Source organism: Astyanax mexicanus, chromosome 20, assembly GCF_023375975.1.
Source record: "Astyanax mexicanus isolate ESR-SI-001 chromosome 20, AstMex3_surface, whole genome shotgun sequence".
Lineage (NCBI taxonomy): Eukaryota > Metazoa > Chordata > Actinopteri > Characiformes > Acestrorhamphidae > Astyanax > Astyanax mexicanus.
In genome coordinates, this window is record NC_064427.1 from 24,740,639 (window position 1) to 24,760,274 (window position 19,636).

The 19,636-nt window shown below is 37.4% G+C and overlaps 2 protein-coding genes across 6 annotated transcripts in view; one reads left to right on the plus strand and one right to left on the minus strand.

Annotated features, from left to right (window-relative positions):
* Positions 1-12,957, plus strand: part of musk (muscle, skeletal, receptor tyrosine kinase) — a 43,803-nt gene extending 30,846 nt beyond the window's left edge. For 4 of the 5 annotated variants that reach the window (XM_022681245.2, XM_049468475.1, XM_022681246.2 and 1 more), the window contains 3 exons: positions 1,228-1,422; positions 6,225-6,373; positions 8,521-12,957. In XM_022681245.2, coding sequence (XP_022536966.2) covers positions 1,228-1,422; positions 6,225-6,373; positions 8,521-9,224 — 1,048 coding nt within the window. In that variant the 3' untranslated portion in view covers positions 9,225-12,957. The remainder of the gene's footprint in view (positions 1-1,227; positions 1,423-6,224; positions 6,374-8,520) is intronic. The other variant, XM_049468473.1, reaches the window with a different exon arrangement.
* Positions 1-19,636, minus strand: part of LOC103045667 (ephrin type-A receptor 5) — a 382,833-nt gene that overhangs the window by 78,875 nt on the left and 284,322 nt on the right. The gene's annotated exons all lie outside the window — the stretch shown is intronic.

Consider the following 19,636-nt stretch of genomic DNA (forward strand, 5'->3'; position numbering starts at 1 on the left):
TGAGCTGCAGTAATTCTGTGTTCTCACTGTGCTCTCAGTTTTTTTAATTATCTACTGTTTTCTTTCATCAACTTTTCTATGAGTATTTAAAAAAATAGTTGAATGAAACCAGAAAGAAGACTAAAAACAAGTTCAGGAAAATATTAATTTTAAATGTATATGTATTTGTTAAGTTCACTGTTCTTAAAAATGATATTACATGATCTTAACATTTATTTACAACAAAAGTTTTGAGTTTAGTCAACTTGTCAGGTGTTACAGTGTATACAAATAATTCCAAATTAGGCCAAAAACAACGAAAGCTACTTAAATAACCGTTTCATTACAGTCAGACTTGTATTATTTTGTTATGGGCGGAGCCATTTCTTGCTATATCTTGCAGTCACTTACAGTCCCATGCTGTAGCATAACTTTAACTATTTCTTGTATGATTAGTATAGTTAGAAATGGCAGCTCCTTTGTACTGTATGCTGTAAGAGTTTGAGTAATTTGGGACAATATGGTCAATATTCTTAACTAATGAAAGTGATTTAGTACACTGGACATTTACTATCAGCTGCTTATAGTAACAGTACCTATTATAATAAAGAGTTCTTCAACTAAATGATCAGATAAATACTTTTTTATTGTAATATATTCTAAATAAAGCTGTTTCTCTGGACATTACTGGATTTATTCAAATGTTATTTGATGTCATACCTCTTATAATTATTTTAGGAGCACTAGAAGTAAATATTATTGGCTAAAAATATAGCGTTTTTTATTGTATTTTATTCATTTTTTGACGAATCAGCACTAGCAATGACGTCATGAGATTTACCGCAGACCCCAAAGTAAAAGTAAAGACGAGGATTATGGGTGTTTTGAGACAATAAATGGAATTATATTTAAAGAATAAAGCATTGAAATATGAAGGTAAGCCTATTAATTAGATGTATTTTACAATAGATTTCTCAAAAACACTTGAGTTCAGCAAGAGGTCAGTGCTGTTTTTAGAAAAATGGTTTGTTGTTTGTCACAATGTATGAATCATGTTGGTGTTTTGCACATTCCTGAGTAATTATTTACTAAAGTAAATTTTGACCCAATTTGCGTCAATAGGTTTCTAAAGGTTGATACATTAAAATGTTCAAATTCTAATTAGCGCATATCAAGTCAGATTAAATGAAGTAATTATGTCGATTTTTCCCTCTCTAAGCCTGCCTGTGATGTGCTCTCTGTCCCCAGCAGAGTCATGAAGACCCCCACCCTCACCGCCCTTCCTTCAGAACTGCTGCTGGACAGACTGCACCCCAACCCCATGTACCAGCGTCTGCCCCTGCTGCTCAACTCCAAGCTGCTGACGCTGGAGTACCCCCGCAACAACATCGAATACGTGCGGGACATCGGAGAGGGAGCCTTCGGCAGGGTGTTTCAGGCAAGGTGAGACCCCGGACCTCCACGTCATGCCTTCACAGCAACTCGCCCACCCTCTAATGATAATAAAACGCCCAGTCATGTCTTCTGGCTCTGATGAACATGAACGGTTTAAGTGGCCGTGATGTTAATCTCATGTTTCTCGCTCATGATGACGTCTGCAAAACATGATGAGCAGCACAGATTTTACAACTCGTGTCTGAGACACTGTACAGACAGACAGACTGAATATGATATAAGATTTTATGATTCGAGCCTTCAGAGGTCTGGATTTGTAATTGTCAGTTTGGTGCAGATTTAATTGACACGACCAAATTATTTATAGTTGAATAGAAATTGAATAGAAAAAAGCTTGATTTTCAGTGAAAGTCATTATAAAAAATAAATTCATTATGAAATTTTGACACAATGCAAAGAAAAACTGCCAGATTTTGTCAGGGCGTGCAGGAAGAGAATGCAGAGAGCTGACTCAAATGCAAATAATTTATTTACAAACGTGAAAATAAGTCTAACTTAACAACAAAGATACTTAGATACAAAGAAATCTGACTGACGTGATAAGCGCGAAAGAACCTTCAACTGAACACAGACACAAAATGGCTATATATTCACACATGGTAGGAGACAGGAAAGTGGAAACACCTGGGGACAGATAACAAGGGGGCGGAGCTACAGATAGTCACAAGGGAACCACAGGGCTGGGGAAAAAAAAAAACAATTACTGAGGATAATGGTAAATGAACAAGCAAGAGGGCACGTAAAAACAGAGACAGACAGTAGTACATTAGAGATTTACAGTAAAAATGGACGTCTAATATATCTTTATGAGAATGTAATAATATCAGGGCAAAAAATAAAAGATACTTAGGATGAGAATACATTTTTTATTGTTATGTTTTATCTGTATCTGATTCACTTTTGTATTATTCAGACACAGAATAACAGTAAACTCAGATTGTATAATTCATTTAAGAACAACATTATTACTATGTAAAACACACAGAAGCATCAAAAACTTAGTGAGTAGCACAACTCAACAAGACTATATTTTCTTTGGTTTGTAGAAGCACATGCGTGGGATGGAGGTGTGGTGTCAATTTCATTAGATGCCTATTTCTGCCTCCCTGCCAAATCTGAATTCCTTCATGTGTTTGTACATCAGATTTGTTTTATTCCTGTTTATAAATAAGGTCTAATCTATAGCTACAGTAGATACAGAAACCAGCGTAACCAATATAAGGATTTGTTGCCAATTTGGGCCAAGACTTCTGGTAGGAAATCATTTTGGCTTATTATTATTTGCCAACTGGGGTGTTGATTCGGGTAAACTGCTGTTTTAAAACACATCAACCCGAGAGTTGGCAAAAGCAACTTGGGGCGATTACTATATTATACTTTGCAACCGGGGTGTTGACACATGTGGATTGGGTCGATTGCAGTATTATACTGGGCTATCAGAGAGTTGATACAAGTGGCTCAGCCCAGTTACCATATTATACTCAGCAACCAGGGTGTTGCCTCAAGCGGCATGTGTCGATTGCCTTATAGTACTTGGGAAGTCTGATAAATGGTGAAAACTGTGATTAAAAACCAGGGTTATTCCACCAAATATTGATTTTTGGTCTCTTAAAACTTTATGAATATGAACTTGTTTTCTTTGCATTATTTGAGGACTGAAAGCTCTGCTTCTTTTTTGTTATTTCTAATTTTCTAATAAGCATGATGATTCATCATATCTTATCATGGTCTTTTGATTAATTATTAGACCAATCTTCCTTTAGTTGGTGAAAAAATGTAAGCCGAGCATCTGGGCCAGAATTGAGCCGATGCAACTCAGACTTGGTGTGTGGCATTCCGCTCAGAAATGGCCTGAGTGCTTTTTGATATCAAAGTCAAATTCATCTATATTGATTTAAAATGGTTTGGACTAAACTAGGTAGGTGTGAAATCACCCTAAATCACAATCGAAAAGTAAACGAATCTGGATTCAGATTCAAAAACAGCTTAACAAAGTCCACCTCAAAGTCCAGTTCACTGATGTCACTGATTTTCTTCATTTTAACTCTTTTTTTTTTTATTAGTATTTTAAAGCCTTTACCAAGCTGGTCTGGTCCTATTAGGGTTCCATATCAACTCTGATTCGTCCTGCGTGGACATGACACACACGCACTCACACACACGCTCACTCAGTGTATCACCTGCTGCAATCTGCCTGCCGCAGGAAGGCGTCCAGGCGGTGCATGGAGACTCCTGGGAACAGCAGCAGTGTGGGGTGTCTAACTCGCACGGCCCGAGCCTGAAATAGGAGCAGGGATGAGGCTTCAGGTGCCGTCGTATAGGTTTCAATGTGAAACTTCCCCGGCAGACGCTTGCGTGTCAGCAGGCTATTTATAGAGACCCTGCTACTGTTTACCTTCTCCAGGAACATTCGGGAGCCTCCAGCACAGGAAGTGCACTTTTAATGCCACGCTAAGTCCTCTCCTGAACCCCTGCCATTATGGATCCTGTGTTTTCTGAGGCTTCAACTGAACTTTTGCACTGATCAGAGACCAGTGTTAGGGTCTGCTTTATGGCGGGTTAATGGTATTGGGCCTATGTAATATACAGCTCGATGAGTTTCTTTGATTTTACCAAATTGAAAACCTCTGGAATATAATCAAGAGGAAGATAGATGATCACAAGCCATCAAACCAAGCTGAACTGCTTAAATTTCTGCACCAGGAGTAAAGGCATAAAGTTATCCAAAAGCAGTTTGTAAGACTGGTGGAGGAGAACATGCCAACATGCATGAAATCTGTGATTAAAATCCAGGGTTATTCCACGAAATATTGATTTCTTGATCTGAATTCTAATATTGAATATAATGATTCTAATATTGAATTCTAATATAGATTTTTTTTTGACAATCTGAAAAATGTTAGTATGACAAAAAAAAAAAGACAAAAATAAAATTAATCTGTAAATGTCAGTGTATTTACTCTTAATATTATGGTGTGTCCTATCCCACTGTCAGCTATACAGTTCTTATTAGTCGACAAAAACAATGGTCTCATATCATAAAAACAAAGAAACTTTCTGTATCATGCAATCGCTAACTCTATACGCTAAATAACACACGCTCAGCTATCTAAACCATGTGACAAAAGCGTGACACAACATGTCTGTTTACCATTACAGCCCGGAGTGTGTACGCTAGCAGCCCACCAGCGCAGGTCTTCGTGCACGCTAAGATAAATCTCCTGGCCGCAGGATCGTAAAGCTGAGCTGAGGCCTGCATCGTTTCAGCGCGTGAACTCGACCGCTGTGAGATAAAACGAGTGATTCAAACAGATTCTTGCTTCACTACTCGACACTGTTGTGGTGGAGGAATGTTCTGAATGAGGAGCGCTGGGACACTTTGATTGCCACACTGCTGATGTAAGCCAAACAATACGTACATTAGCAAACCACCAAAACGGTAAAAAACAACAGTCAGCAAAAGCTCAGCTTTCTAACTTCTTAAAGGAGTAGAATGGTGAAGAATAGGAGAGTATGTTGTTTAGTCATTGCAAAAAAACATAGAAAAAGTAGGTGGGGCTTCAAATGGTTCTGTGGGAGATTCTACAGTAGATCCCAATTTGGTTCCATAAAAAACATATTTATAAGTACAAATAATGGATAAAAAATCCTTAGTTTATCAACTCAAACTTGTTTACACTGGTGCTGCACAATACATACAGGTCTAGAAAAAAATAAAGAGACCACTTTTAATTTTCTGAATCAGTTTCTCTGATTTTGCTATTTATAGGAATATGTTTGAATAAAATAAACATTGTTTTTTATATTTTTATATTAAGTCTATAAATTACAGACTTACTCCCGACTAGTATTTATTTGCAGGAAATGAGAATGCTGAAATAACAAAAAAAGATGCAGAACTTTCAGACCTAAAATAATACAAAGAACACAAGTTCATATTCATAAAGTTTTAAGAGTCAGAATCAATATTTGGTGGAATAACCCTGGTTTTTAATCACAGTTTTCATGCGTCTTGGCATGTTCTCCTCCATCAGTTTTACACACTGCTTTTGGATAACTTTATGCCTGCACTCCTGGTGCAATCATTCAAGCATTTCAGTTTGGTTTGATGGCTTGTGATCATCCATCTTCCTCTTGATTACATTCCAGAGGTTTTCAATTTGGTAAAATCTAAGAAACTTATCATTTTAACCTGGTCTCTTTTTTTTTCCAGAGCTGCATATATTCAGCATTATATTTCAGCAACACTACTGAAATTAAACTATATGGCATTCTACAATTTGCTTTCTTTTATTTTTATTTCAAATTTTCTTGTATTTTCTCCGCAATTTATGTGGCCAATTCTCCAACTCATTCAGCTGACACATGTGAAGTCAGCCACCGCCTTTTTTCAAACTGCTACTGATGTATCATTACCGAGTACCATCACAATGCGCTCAGAGAAAAGCACTGCGACTTGGTTCCGACACATCAGCTCACAGACGTCTTGTGCTGATCGACATCACCCTTTGAAATGATGATAGAAAAAGCGCCATCTGCCCAGCCAGAGAGAGCAAGGCCAGTTGTGCTCTCTCAGGGCTCTGGCAGCTGATGGCAAGCTGCATGACTGGGATTCGGACCAGAGATCTTCTGATCATAGTGGCCACACTATAGTGTGCCAAATCGCACTAAGACATACAGTATCTACCAGGACATTAAATAACATGTCCTGACTGATTGACTTTGTTTAATGATGTACTGAAACTTGTGTAAACTGTTTTTTTAACGGAAGTGTGCTGCCTGTTCTGCAGAGCTCCCGGTCTGTTGCCACACGAACCCTTCACCATGGTTGCGGTGAAGATGCTAAAGGAAGAAGCCTCAGCCGACATGCAGAACGACTTCCAGAGAGAAGCTGCACTCATGGCTGAGTTTGATCACCCAAACATTGTCCGTCTTCTGGGTACGTGTTTCACTATACTGTATTCATCACTTAAATAGGAACTTAGAGATTAGATAGATAGATTAATGAATGGATCTTTAGATCTATCTAATCTTAGCCAAGGACATCTTTGTGGAGAGCAAAAAATCTGTTTCAACAAATCCTCAGAGAGTTCTTTGCCATGAGGTGCCACGTTGAATATTCTGTGACCAGTATTAGAGAACTGTGCACAAAACATCAAATTTAACAGTCCAAGTTATATCCTCTAAGTTCTAATATCCTCTAATTTCTACAGTGTTGTCACATGAAAAGATATAATAAAATATACAGCTCTGGAAATAAAAAAGGGACCAGTTAAAAATTATGAGTTTCTTTGACTTTACCAAATTAAAAACCTGGATGATCACAAGTCTTCAAACCAAGCTGAACTGCTTGAATTTTTGCACCAGGAGTGCAGGCATAAAGTTATCCAAAAGCAGTGTGTAAGACTGGTGGAGGAGAACATGCCAAGATGCATGAAAACTAAAACTGTGATTAAAAATCAGGGTTATTCCACCAAATATTGATTCTGAACTCTTAAATCTTTATGAATTAAATCATTATTTAAGGTCTGAAAGCTCTGCTTCTTTTTTATTATTTTAGCCATTTCTAAAAACGCATTCCATGCATAAATAGAAACGCATTCCATGCTTAATCGACTAAATTGATTTGTCATAATTACGTGCTCTAAATTCATTTCAAGCATCATAATTGTGTTATTTATCAGCTTTTTAAAGCACACAGCTGTGTTTCTTAAAATGGCCTGCTGTTCCTGGTGTATCCTTCTCTCAAGGGTACGACAACAGAAAAACTCTAAAATAGATCTACATGTTGATTTCAGCTCTGACCCCGAGTCCTGCTGAGAACAGCAGCCGGATCTACAGCAGCCTGCAATAATGCTTCCTACCTCATGCCTTTAGCATTAGCTGTTAGCTTCTTTTAGACTCTTAGGGGGGATTTTTGGTAGAGCTGTGTTTCCTAAACATCATGGTGTACTGGTCTGGAAGTGCAGATACTACTGTACTGTATTGCTTTTAATAGAAGTAAGAACTGAAAGTCATAAATTTGATATTTAAAGTGCAGACAGGTTTGGGCCAAAAATAAAATTCTGTGATTATTTAGATACATTTTCGGCTCTGAGTAGTCTGGAGAACTAAGGCGTTGCCACTTTGATTGGGAAATTTGAATCTGGTTTGAATCCCAGTCATGCAGCTTGCCATCAGCTGCCAGAGCCCTGGGACAGCCCAATTGACCTTGCTCTTTCTGGGTGGGTAGATATATATATATATATATATATATATATATATATATATATATATATATATATATATAATAAAGCAATTTTTCAATAATTTTTTCTTTTTTTAAAAAGGATAGAAATGGCATTATTTGACACATGCTTAATAATTTCCTGAGGAATCAAATTAACTTCTAGTTCCAAATTACAATAGAATTTTAGTTTTTTATTTAATCCTGGTAACAAACAAGAGACAATTACAAACAATGATTTATTCTTTTATTCTTTTAAAGTTTGAGTAAATCAGAAATTCTATAAGCCTTATGTAAATTATATAATTCTTTATTGTATAACCAACTGTTTATTAAACACATATCACATCCAGAATGAATTGCTCAAGCATGTTTTTAAACATGTTTATTTCATGTATGATTTTATTATTATTTTATTAATTGTTATCTACTTTACGTAAATAAGTATTTTTATTGTTTAATTGAATACATGAATTACATATTTTAATTATTCTTACATACAGCCCTGGCCCAAAGGTGTTGGCGCCCTTACAATTTTAATTATTGCAACTACGCATGTTTATTGTAAGGAGAAAAAAAAGGCACATTTGACATAATTTTGCACAAAAATCCAAAAATGGGCCAAAATTGTAGGCAAATAATTTTTGTCAGGCATTTGTTCCTCTTTTTTATGTGTGGGTAATATAAAAAAATCACACCTGGAACCAGATAATTTTTGTAAATATCAATATATTTCAGATATCTCAAGTTTACATACTACTACTAGCTCATGACTTGATTTAAAGTGTTATAGACTCTTGGTCTGCATGGTAATAATAATATGAGATCATAGATTCACACCCATGCTGTTTCTCCTTTAGGGGTGTGTGCTGTTGGGAAACCCATGTGTCTGATGTTCGAGTACATGGCCCACGGGGATCTGAACGAGTTTCTGAGGAGGCGTTCTCCGGCTCAGCAGCGTAGCCTGAGTCAGGGAAGCCTGACGGACCAGAGTTTCGCCTCCGAATCAGATCCCACGCCTCTTAGCTGCTTAGAGAAGCTCTCCATGTCCAAGCAGGTGGCAGCAGGCATGGCCTACCTGTCCGAGCGGAAGTTCGTCCACCGGGACTTGGCTACACGCAACTGCCTGGTGGGCGAAGACCTTGTGGTGAAGATTGCTGATTTTGGGCTGTCGCGGAACATCTACGCTGCTGACTACTACAAGGCCAGCGAAAACGACGCCATCCCCATACGGTGGATGCCTCCAGAGTCCATCTTCTACAACCGCTACACCAGCGAGTCGGACGTCTGGGCGTACGGAGTGGTACTGTGGGAGATTTTCTCCCACGGCATGCAACCCTACTATGGCATGGCCCACGAGGAGGTCATCTACTACGTCAGGGATGGCCACGTTCTGGCCTGCCCTGAAAACTGCCCACTGGAACTCTACAACCTGATGCGCCTGTGCTGGAGCCGCCACCCCAACGACCGGCCCAGCTTCGCCAGCATCCACCGCATACTGGACCGAATGCACAACCAGATGCTGCACTCCAGCATGGCCTTAAACGATCCAGTGAATGCATGAATAAAAAAAAAAAAAAAACATAGACAGAACCACAAGAAGCAGCGGAGAACCTTGAGTCTCCATAATCCATAATCCCATAATTTTTGGATACAATCCGGGTTAGCACCCGAACATCCCTTTCAGACAGCTTCCTCTTGCGTCCACAGTTAATCCTGTTGGATGTGGTTTGTCCTTCTTGGTGGTATGCTGACATTACCCTGGATACCGTGGCTCTTGATACATCACAAAGACTTGCAAGACGTGCACCAACAATTTGTCCTGTTTTGAACTCTGGCATGTCGCCCATAATGCTTTGTGCATTGCAATATTTTGAGCAAAATATATCATCAAACAACCCAAAGTAGCCATCACAAACACAAGCGTTCAGAGGTGGCGTTAGTCTCTTAATGCTAGTTGTTCATCATCAAGGTCTAAGGAATAGTTTGGCGTAAACAAAGGAAGTGGTCTCAGTCTGGGTCATAGCTGAGTTATAGCTGTACAATTGATCATATTTTTATCATTTTATTTTATCATGATACGACTTTTCAGAGATGCACCAAAATATTTTTTTTTCATTGAAACTGAAGCTATATAAGTGAAACTGTACAACTTTAAAACCACACAGATTTCCATTTCTGAATTTCCAAATTTCCATAAGCAGTGTTATTACAGACGTAAATGTACCTCAGTAGGGCTATTCTAATCATAGATGTAACTCAGTAGTGTTATTCTAATCATAAGTGTACCTCAGTAGTGCTACTCGTCACATGTAAGTGACATTTAAATAGAAAAAATATTATTGCTTTATTTAATTTAATGTATTTAAGTAAAGCATAAAAATTAACTTAAACCTGCCGTTTTAAACCGACTCTTCCTGTTGGCTCTCTCCCTCACTCCCTGCTCTGATCTCTAAGCCCTGGCCATACATTGTTAGGTATAAATTATTTGGTATTTTTAATCATTTTTGGTTGTAAGACATTTGATGCATCCCTAAAACACACTGAAAGATCATGGATAAAGTTATTTTTGATTGCGTTTTTGTGTTGAAGTTTGTTTTTGTTTTGTTTTTTCGCCCAACCGCTATTCCTTTTACTGAAGTCTGGTGGCTCTTCATGCAGAAAATCCATCAAATTATTCAAGACCTCTGAGAAATCTTTAGATTTTGATTAAGATTTTGATGACTCTGATCTGAGGCTGACTGCTTGGGAGAGATGGGAAATATAGGAGATTATAAAAATGTAGCTTTAATACTAGACCTAGGTCTAAAACATGCCATTGACATTTCCATGGCTGGTTGATTGATGCAAGTCCAGCTTCTGACAGACACACTCTCGTCTACTCATGGATGAAGGACGTGCTCACGATGGCTCATAAGTGAATGACATTTCCGCTGAACGCGACTCTGATCGATGAAGCTTTTTACATTTTTTCTATATAATATTGGTTTTTGAGTGCATTTGTTACACGATATTTAAGCCCTACATATTTATTGATCGACACAAAGGTCAAGTGGAGCACACAGAGTGCCTGATTCTGCACCTCGCTGTCGCTGCAGTATTGTTTCAAAAGAGTAGCATATTCCAAAAATCGGCACAGCATCACTTTACTAATGTTTGTTTGATCATTTTTTTCTCACTAATAGACTATATGTCTGATTTGTTTGTTTTTACTATTTTTTTATTATTATTATTTTTGCTTAAAGTATGTGAAATATTTTGTCGCTGTCATGTAAAAACCTTGTATCTCCATTTTGGCTCTTTCACTTTTGTATATACCTTTAATCTGGTAAAATTTGGACCAATAGAAACACTCCAAAGTTATTTTGAATTTAAAAAAATTTTTACTTCTGTAGAAAGTTTAAAAGTTTTGTTGAGTTGCCAATTTCGAGATACAAGTTTTTGCATGAAGTGCCTATATTGTACCATATTTTTTGGACTATAAGGCGCACTATCAATGAACGTCTAATTTCTGGTCTATTTTTATACATAAAATGCACCGGATTATGATGAGCATTATTAAGTGACAGTTTTCAGTGAGGTTTGTCCAGCACTAAGGCTGGGTGCAGCAGCATTAGCATTAGCCGCTAACCACACCGCTAGCGGGACATAAATACCTCCTGATAACGCTATACTGAGGAACCCTGAATGTTGCACACAGCCTTAGTGCTGAAGAAACTTCACTGAAAACTCACCCTTATAATGCTGTACATAAGGGGACTGGTAAAATGTATGCATAAGACACACCAGTTTATAAGATGCACTGTCAATTTTTGTGAAAATTAAAGGGGTTTAAGTGCGTATTATAGTGCAAAAAATACGGTATCTACTGTTCCAAAAAATGCATTTAACACCTATTTTGTGAAACTATTTTATTCTCATTATTATTTTGGAACGAGATGTATCATAAACAGTATACATACTATTAAATACACTGATATGCTAACAGTCATGAGACAGGAACTAGTATTGGTGTCCCATGACTTTTGCCATGTCCCAAAGAAACTACAGAATGCTGCACTGACCTGTGATGTGGATGTGATTTCTGCCATGTGTCGTTTTTCTGTCTGCATGGACAACTCAAGCCAGAGGCCGCCGGTCACGATCATAACCACCCACTGCGCTCACTGTGCTCTGTCAACTTCAGAACTGGAAAGTCTCATTCATCTGACACCTAGTGTCAGGCCTTGCTTCAGTGTTCAATCCCACTCACAAGATAACACCATGCAACTTATACAGGTGTATGCATTCCCGAGCCATACTCAATTTGCAAACAAGATAATTTTGTATACTGCTATCCCATGACTTTTGGCATGCCAGTCTATTATATTAATTATTATTTGAAAAACGCTTTTTTAGTGGTTTAAGAATTCTGTGTACAATAAATACATTTTCAGTTTTTAATTGTAATAAATTGTGTGGTAATTTTGTTACAACTTAATTCTTTATACTTTATGAGCTTCTGTCTGTCCCTGTGATTTAAAAATACTGTTCTGAACATGTAATACTTTTATTTACAGCTTTCTAGTGTTCTATAAATGAAATGCAACCTGAGACATTACACAGAATAAACACATTAGAATGGTTTTACACACCTTTCTGGTACACAAATGCTAAAATATTGTGGAAACCATTGATTTCATGCCTTTGAAGACAGATATCAAAGTTTTGAACATTGAAAAACTGAATTATATATACAGTACTAGTCAAAAGTCTGGATGCATCTCTTCTTATTCAAATTGATTGATTTCTTTTTATGTTTTGTTTTTTAACGTTGTACATTTAATATTGAAGACATGAAAGCTACCAAACCAGTATATGTTTGGTATGATTTGTCTGAGTATCACAGATATGCACACTCTTGGTATTTTAATCTCAGTGTATTCGTGAGGGAGAGTCACTTGGAATAGTTTTCTCAGCGTCTTGAAGAAAGGAGTTCCTGGAGGTAGTATTAAGCATATATCTTATTCATAAAACATGGCACAGATTACTCAAGCATACAATATTTAGCATGGAGTTTTTTTAATGATTTTATGTGCACTATGTGTCCAAATAAATTAATTTAGTATTTTAGGTTGCACATTTGCTAACACAGCTGTGCAAATGCACATAAACACAGCTTTTTCTGATTACCTGTTGACTTAGAAGCATTGTCATAGGAATATGGCTCTCTGCAGTAGATTATATGGAGTATTATATGAACCTATTGGCACCAAGTCTAAATAGAGGGGTAAGAAGATCCCCTGCATTGAAAAGTGTTCTTTCTGATCTTTTGTGCTGTATTTACTGTGATGACTGCTAGGAAATGCATATGTAATAAATGCGTGCCAGACATCTCTGCATCTTTGGAGTTGAAGAGGTTCTTAATGCAGCCCATGCAGCTTAAAAATTCTTATGGATTTATTGGTTGTCTCCACAAAGACAAAAGACTGTAGACTGTAGACAGTCATTGAAGATGACCCACTGCCTTTCTGAGTATTCTGCCTATTACAGTCAGAGCATGCTGTTTGTAACAATACCCCGGTTGCCGAGTATAATTCGACAATCAGACCATGTTGAGACTTTCAGAGATACTCCAACAAACGCAGTATAATGTGTTTTATACACTTGATTTTAGAAGAAAGAGTGAATGACATGTCCTAAAACTTTATGAATCATGAATCTTTACATATGCAAAATAAAACTGTACTTTTTTCTGTACATTACTTTTGATTGATTTTTCTGGTTTTATAAGTGTCCTTCCTGATCTTTCGTGTTGTATTAACTATGATGACAGGTAGGAAATGCATATGTAATTTTTGTGTGTAAATCACAACATGCCAGACATCTCTGCATCTCTGGAGTTGTAGAGGTTCTTAATGCAGCCCATACAGCTTGAAAATTCTCACGGGTTTATTGGTCATCTCCACCAAGACAACAGACTGTAGACTGTAACCCTAAGTCACCGGATTACAGTCGATCCGTGCCATTTGTGACACCGTACCCTGGTTGCCGAGTTTCAGGCCATGTTAAGACTGACAGAGTTACTTCAACAAATGCAGGATAATTTTTTTAATACCCTTGATTTTGGAAGAGAAAAATAATGAATGAGATGTCCAAATACTTTTTGAATCTTGAATCTTTACATATGCAAATTAAAACCCTATTTGTTTCTTGTTCTTTTCTGGTTGTAAATGTGTCCTTCTTAATCTTTTCTGCATATGTAATAAATGCGTGTATATGGCAACTTGCCAGACATCTCTGCATCACTGGAGTTGTAGAGGTTCTTAATGCAGCCCATATTACCCCAGATGCTGAGTGTAATATGGGATTTGGGGCTTGCCATTTGTGACAATACCCAGGTTACTGAGTATAATACAACAATAAGACCATGTTGAGACTGTCAGAGTTACTCCAACAAAACCAGGATATTTTTTTAAATACCCTTGGTTTTGGAGTAAACAGTAAATGAGTTGTCCCAATACCATAACCAAATTATAACCCTATTTTTTCTGTTTTTACATGAGATTTCTGTTTTTACATGTACATGGATCATTTCGGCTGTACTAACTGTATTGACAGGTAGGGGGCAGCACTCCATCAGAAGATCCAGACTGTGCTCCATTGTAAAGCATGGGGTGAAGTGAGTGAGAGCTCACTCAGTCGTGCTTGTGAAGTACAGACGCTGAATTGAAAGGAATGTGCTGGGACAGTGTGGACTCCCTCAGTCGACTGTAAAACGGGGTGTTTAAAGATTGCTATTCGCTGCGTGTGAGGGAGGCTATTGACTCTTCTGGCTGTTTTTCAACCTGTTAAAGCTTTAGGTCTCTTCTGATGATGTGAAAAAAGGCTCCTCTGTGCCACCAGTTAAAGAAACCCTGAGGAGAAAGGCAGCGTGGACCGCAAGCGTCCCTCAACAGGCCAGAGAAAACACACTCGGCACACTTGAGGCGAGCGAGAGGTAAAACTAGGACTTGAGCGCACTCAGTTCGAAAATCTTCAACTCTTCATGAACCCACATGACGCTGCGGTTTAAAGAAAAAAAAAAATCAAACGATTCAGCCCTCCAGATCCAGAGTCTGGAGACCAGAGAGAGAAAGTGGGATTCTTCATCTTCACAATGTCCTTTCACCACTGATGCTCCACAGAATGGGGAGGAACCATTGAGTAGAAGCTTCCTATAGTTCTAAATCCCTAAATTGTCTTGTCATAATACACTAATCGGATTGGGAAAGTTACAAGGAACAATAAATATTTGCAAATTTAGACTGATTTAGAATAGACAACTCTTGGTGGATATATTTATTATGTAATGCATATGTAATGAATGCATGTATATATCGCAACATTCCAGGTGTCTCTGCATCTCTGGGGTTGTAGAGGTTCTTAATGCAGCCCATGCAGCTTGAAAATTCTCATGGATTTGCTGGTCGTCTCCACCAAGTGAAAAGACTGTAGACTGTCACTGAAGATGACCCACTGCCATTTTGAGTCACCTCATTACAGTTGGACTGTGCCATTTGTGACACAATACCCCGGTTGCTGAGTTTAATATGGGAATCGGACTGTGCCATTTGTGACAATACCCCGGTGGCTGAGTATAATACGACAAGCAGACCATGCCGCATGTGCCAACAACCTGGTTGCTGAGTATAATGTGGGATTTGACCCATGCTGCTTTTGCTATCAACCCGGTTGCTGAGTTAAATACAGCAATTAAACCTTGCCTCATGTACCAACATCCTGGTTGCCAAGTATAATACAACAATCAGACCATGCCACATGTACCAACAACCTGGTTGCTGAGTTTAATACAACAATCAGACCATGCCACATGTACCAACAACCTGGTTGCTGAGTTTAATACAACAATCAGACCATGCCGCATGTGCCAACAAGCTGGTTGCCAATATGATACGACAATCAGACCATGCCACATGTACCAACATCCTGGTTGCTGAATATAATATGGAAATTGGCCCTAGAAGCCGGTGCCAACACCACATTTGCAGAGTATAATATTGGAATGTTACGTATACTTTTGCCATCGCCCCAATTGCTGAGCATAATATGACAATCAGACCATGCCACATGTGCCAACAACCTGGTTGCTGAGTATAATTTGGAAATTGGCCCACGCTTTAGGTACCAACACTCCATTTACAGAGTGTAATATTGGGATTTGGCCCACACTGCTTTTGCCATCACCCCGGTTGCAGAGTGTAATACGACAATCAAACCATGCTACATGTGGCAACAACTTGATAGCTAAGTGTAATATGGGAATTGGCCTAAGTTGCCCTTGGAAACTCTCAAGTTGTCAAGTGTAAATCACATTTGTCCCAGTTCTACATGATGGATGCCAAGTCTTAGCCGATGCTGCCATACATCAGCTGAGCTTGGGACGATTCTTCATGCTATCTAGGTATTTTTTAATGAATAATGTACATAAAAAAGCACCATTTTGGCTTTGGTGCACCGGAGCTGCTGAAAGATGTCCAGCCTACTCCTACTCCAGCTTTTCTAAACTGTTTGCGACCGTCAAGTTGAAGTCCAACAACTTCTGCATCTGTAAACCCTGGAGGCCTGACTCACATCTAAACATGCTGACTAAACCTGCCCAAAGTAAACACCGGCCGAGCTGCCTCAGATATCATTTGCTTACTGATTAAGACTGTAATTCAAGCTTAATCTCTATTTGACAAGATAAACCGCAGTACTGTTTTTCTAAGCCTCTTGACATTTGACCTGCACACGGGCCGTATTCCAGGTCTCCTTCCCAGCTGGAGGTGAAGTCGTTTTTTTAGTGTTAGTTCACTGTAGGTTTTAGGGGTCTTTTTTTCATCATTTCCACTCAGACTTTATTTATATAATATTAGCCCATCCATTTAAGCCACAGAAGACCTCTCAAGGCCGCACACCTGGTCATCCTTATATAGCCTGGAACAGCTGGGAACCTCTGGGTCACTTTAATCTGGTAATACTGAATGGGGGATTCCACCGATTTGTCATAATGTGTGTATAATTAAATGGTGAAGACGTAAACAACTGAAGTCATTCAGAGTGAATTGCGAAAGAAACAATGTGAGAGAAGTTTAAGGAGCCCTCTGATTCAGAACTGTTTACACTGGTGGTGGCGGAAACCAAAATCTCTAAAAGCTGCTTTATAGAAAGTTATGAACCATGAATCGGTCATGCTTACATTGTCTGACAGTGTTTATGAAGGTTTTGAGAATTTTTAAGCCTATTTGTGCACTGTAAACCCCCAATTTGTTTGAAATTAAAATAGCTGAATCAACTGCTAATAACTGAAATTAGTCTGTTAGTTTATGGTTACCATCAGTGTGTAGTCATTCCCCTCAGACTACCTTAGATAAACTTAGTTATAGTTCATATATTATGATCAGTGTTGGGCACGTTACTTTGAAAAAGTAATTAGTTATAGTTACTAGTTACTTATCCAAAAAAGTAACTGAGTTACTAACGGAGTTACTCCACTATAAAAGTAACTAGTTACCAGTAAAAGTAACTATTGCGTTACTTCGCCCCGTAAAAATAAATAAAGAAAGAATAAATAAAGAAAATAAATGATGTAATTACTATTATTATTAGAAAAATAACAAACAAAAATAAACCCAAAATGTTGACAAAAATATAGTCTAACGACTAAAAAAAAAAAAGAAACGAAAAACTCCACAGGACCAAAGAAAATTACTAAGACATGTAATACTGAAAAAAAAAAACGGAAAAAACAAATACACGTCTGGGGATAAAAATTAAACAAACCAAACCACACTCAAAGAAATAAATGTATATATAAACAAAACAAAAGAATGGACAAAAACAACAATCCGTTAAAAAAACTCATTTAAATCCATTAAAAAACTCATTTAAAACAATCACAGGCTTTTTGCGCAGAATAATAAAAGTTTCGGTTAGTTTCAGTTTCAAATCATGAAAACAGCTCACCAAAACCTCAACCTATCCTTTATATTTGACAATATTTGATTAACTTACAGGTCCTTACTTATTTTTATTTAACTGAACTGAGTTGTAAATTATTTATAGCCTCGCGCTGAATTCAGCTCGCGCTGCGAAAGAGAGAGAGAGAGAGAGAGGCGCAGCGCATTTTGCCTGATTTCTCTTTATTAATTAACAGTACATTTGTTGGCTTTAGTAAGTTTAATAACATTAATTTTAGTATACTTGTCAGATCTTATTATAAAAACTTTTATTTAGAAGACAGAGGTTATTCTGCGCGCAATGCCGCGCCGCTGCGCCAAGCACCACTTTGCGTGCCTGACATTTCAGAGCGCTGGACGAGATTTTAATTAATGAATTAATATATTTAATATTTTAATAAATTTGCCCTGGTGATAAGAAACGAATGCTAACATATAGCGTTATATTTCTGTGTATTTCAAATGTTTTAAGTTTTATATAATTGACGGGCAGCACCACGCGCCAGATTGACAATGTGCTTTGTTTTTCAGATATAAAAGTGAAATTCAGTTAAATAATAGCAAAGTTAACTAAAATAAATTTATGTTCAGTCAAAGTTATTTTCTCTTTTAATTTTCCATTTCAAAACTCCAGCATTTGAGTGAGAATAAACATCTGTTGAAATTTTTAAACAGCAGAATGCCTAGTTACAGTTATTTAGTCTGTGTACTAAACATAAATATAAATCCTTATAACTGACAGAAATAAATATAACTAATAATAATTTATAGTTACAGTGCAGATTTTTATGTATATATATTTTTCATAGTTGATTGCTGAAGGCTCTGGGTGTGGTTTATTTTTATGTGGTAAAGATGTGATGGTATGGAGTATTTTGGAGCGCAGGGTGAGCAATCGCGCTAAGCTTTTTTCCGCCGCCAAGATAAAAACACGCCAGAAATGTACCTCAACACACATCATTTCCAGACCACCACGCCCATCGGTGTTAATATATTCCAAAGTCCAACGCTATTTTAAGGACGCGTGCAAGGCCTAAAAATAGACTGTTGACGGGTGGCAAAGCGCCACGCTACACGCCTTGTGCGGTGTGTATGATAGGGCTCTTGGTCTGTATGCGCAAAGTTAAAAAAAGTTCATTCAGCTGCTAAAGTAACGTGCAGTAACGGAGTGTCGAAAATGGTAACGGCGTTATAGTTACAGTCAGAGTAATTAGTTAGATTACTCGTTACTGAAAAAAGTAACGGCGTTAGTAACGCCGTTTATTTTAACGCCGTTACTCCCAACACTGATTATGATTGACTGCATTTTGTTTGTTTGTCAAAATTTCTAGGAGTATTTTAAATCTACAACTCTGGAAAAAAATAAAAGACCACCTCAGTTTCTGAATCAGTTTATCTGATTTAGCTATTTACAGGTTTATGCTTGAGTAATACAAACATTGTTTTATTCTATAAACTACAAACAACATTTCTTCCAAATTCCATATAAAAATATTTTCATTTAGAGCATTTTTATTTTCAGAAAATGAGAAATGGCTAAAATAACAAAAAGATGTAGAGCTTTCAGACCTCAAATAATGCAAAGAACACAAGTTCATATTCATAAAGTTTTAAGAGTTTAAAAAAATCAATATTTGATTTCAATACCCTGATTTTAAATAACAAGTAAAATCATGCATCTTGGCATCATGTTCTCCTCCACCAGTCTTACACACTGCTTTTGGATAACTTTGGTACTCCTAGTGCAAAAATGCAAGCAGTTCAGTTTGGTTTGATGGATTGTGATCATCCATCTTCCTCTTGATTATATTCCAAAAGTTTTCAATTTGGTAAAATCAAAGAAACTCATCATTTTTAAGTGGTCTCTTTTTTCAGATTTGTATATTTTACTTACATTAAATCAATCAAAATATAAATATAAATCTACTTTATTCACCTAAGTGTTATATTCAAAGTAGAATTATAGTGCAAAGCAATTGATAGAACAAAAAAAAGT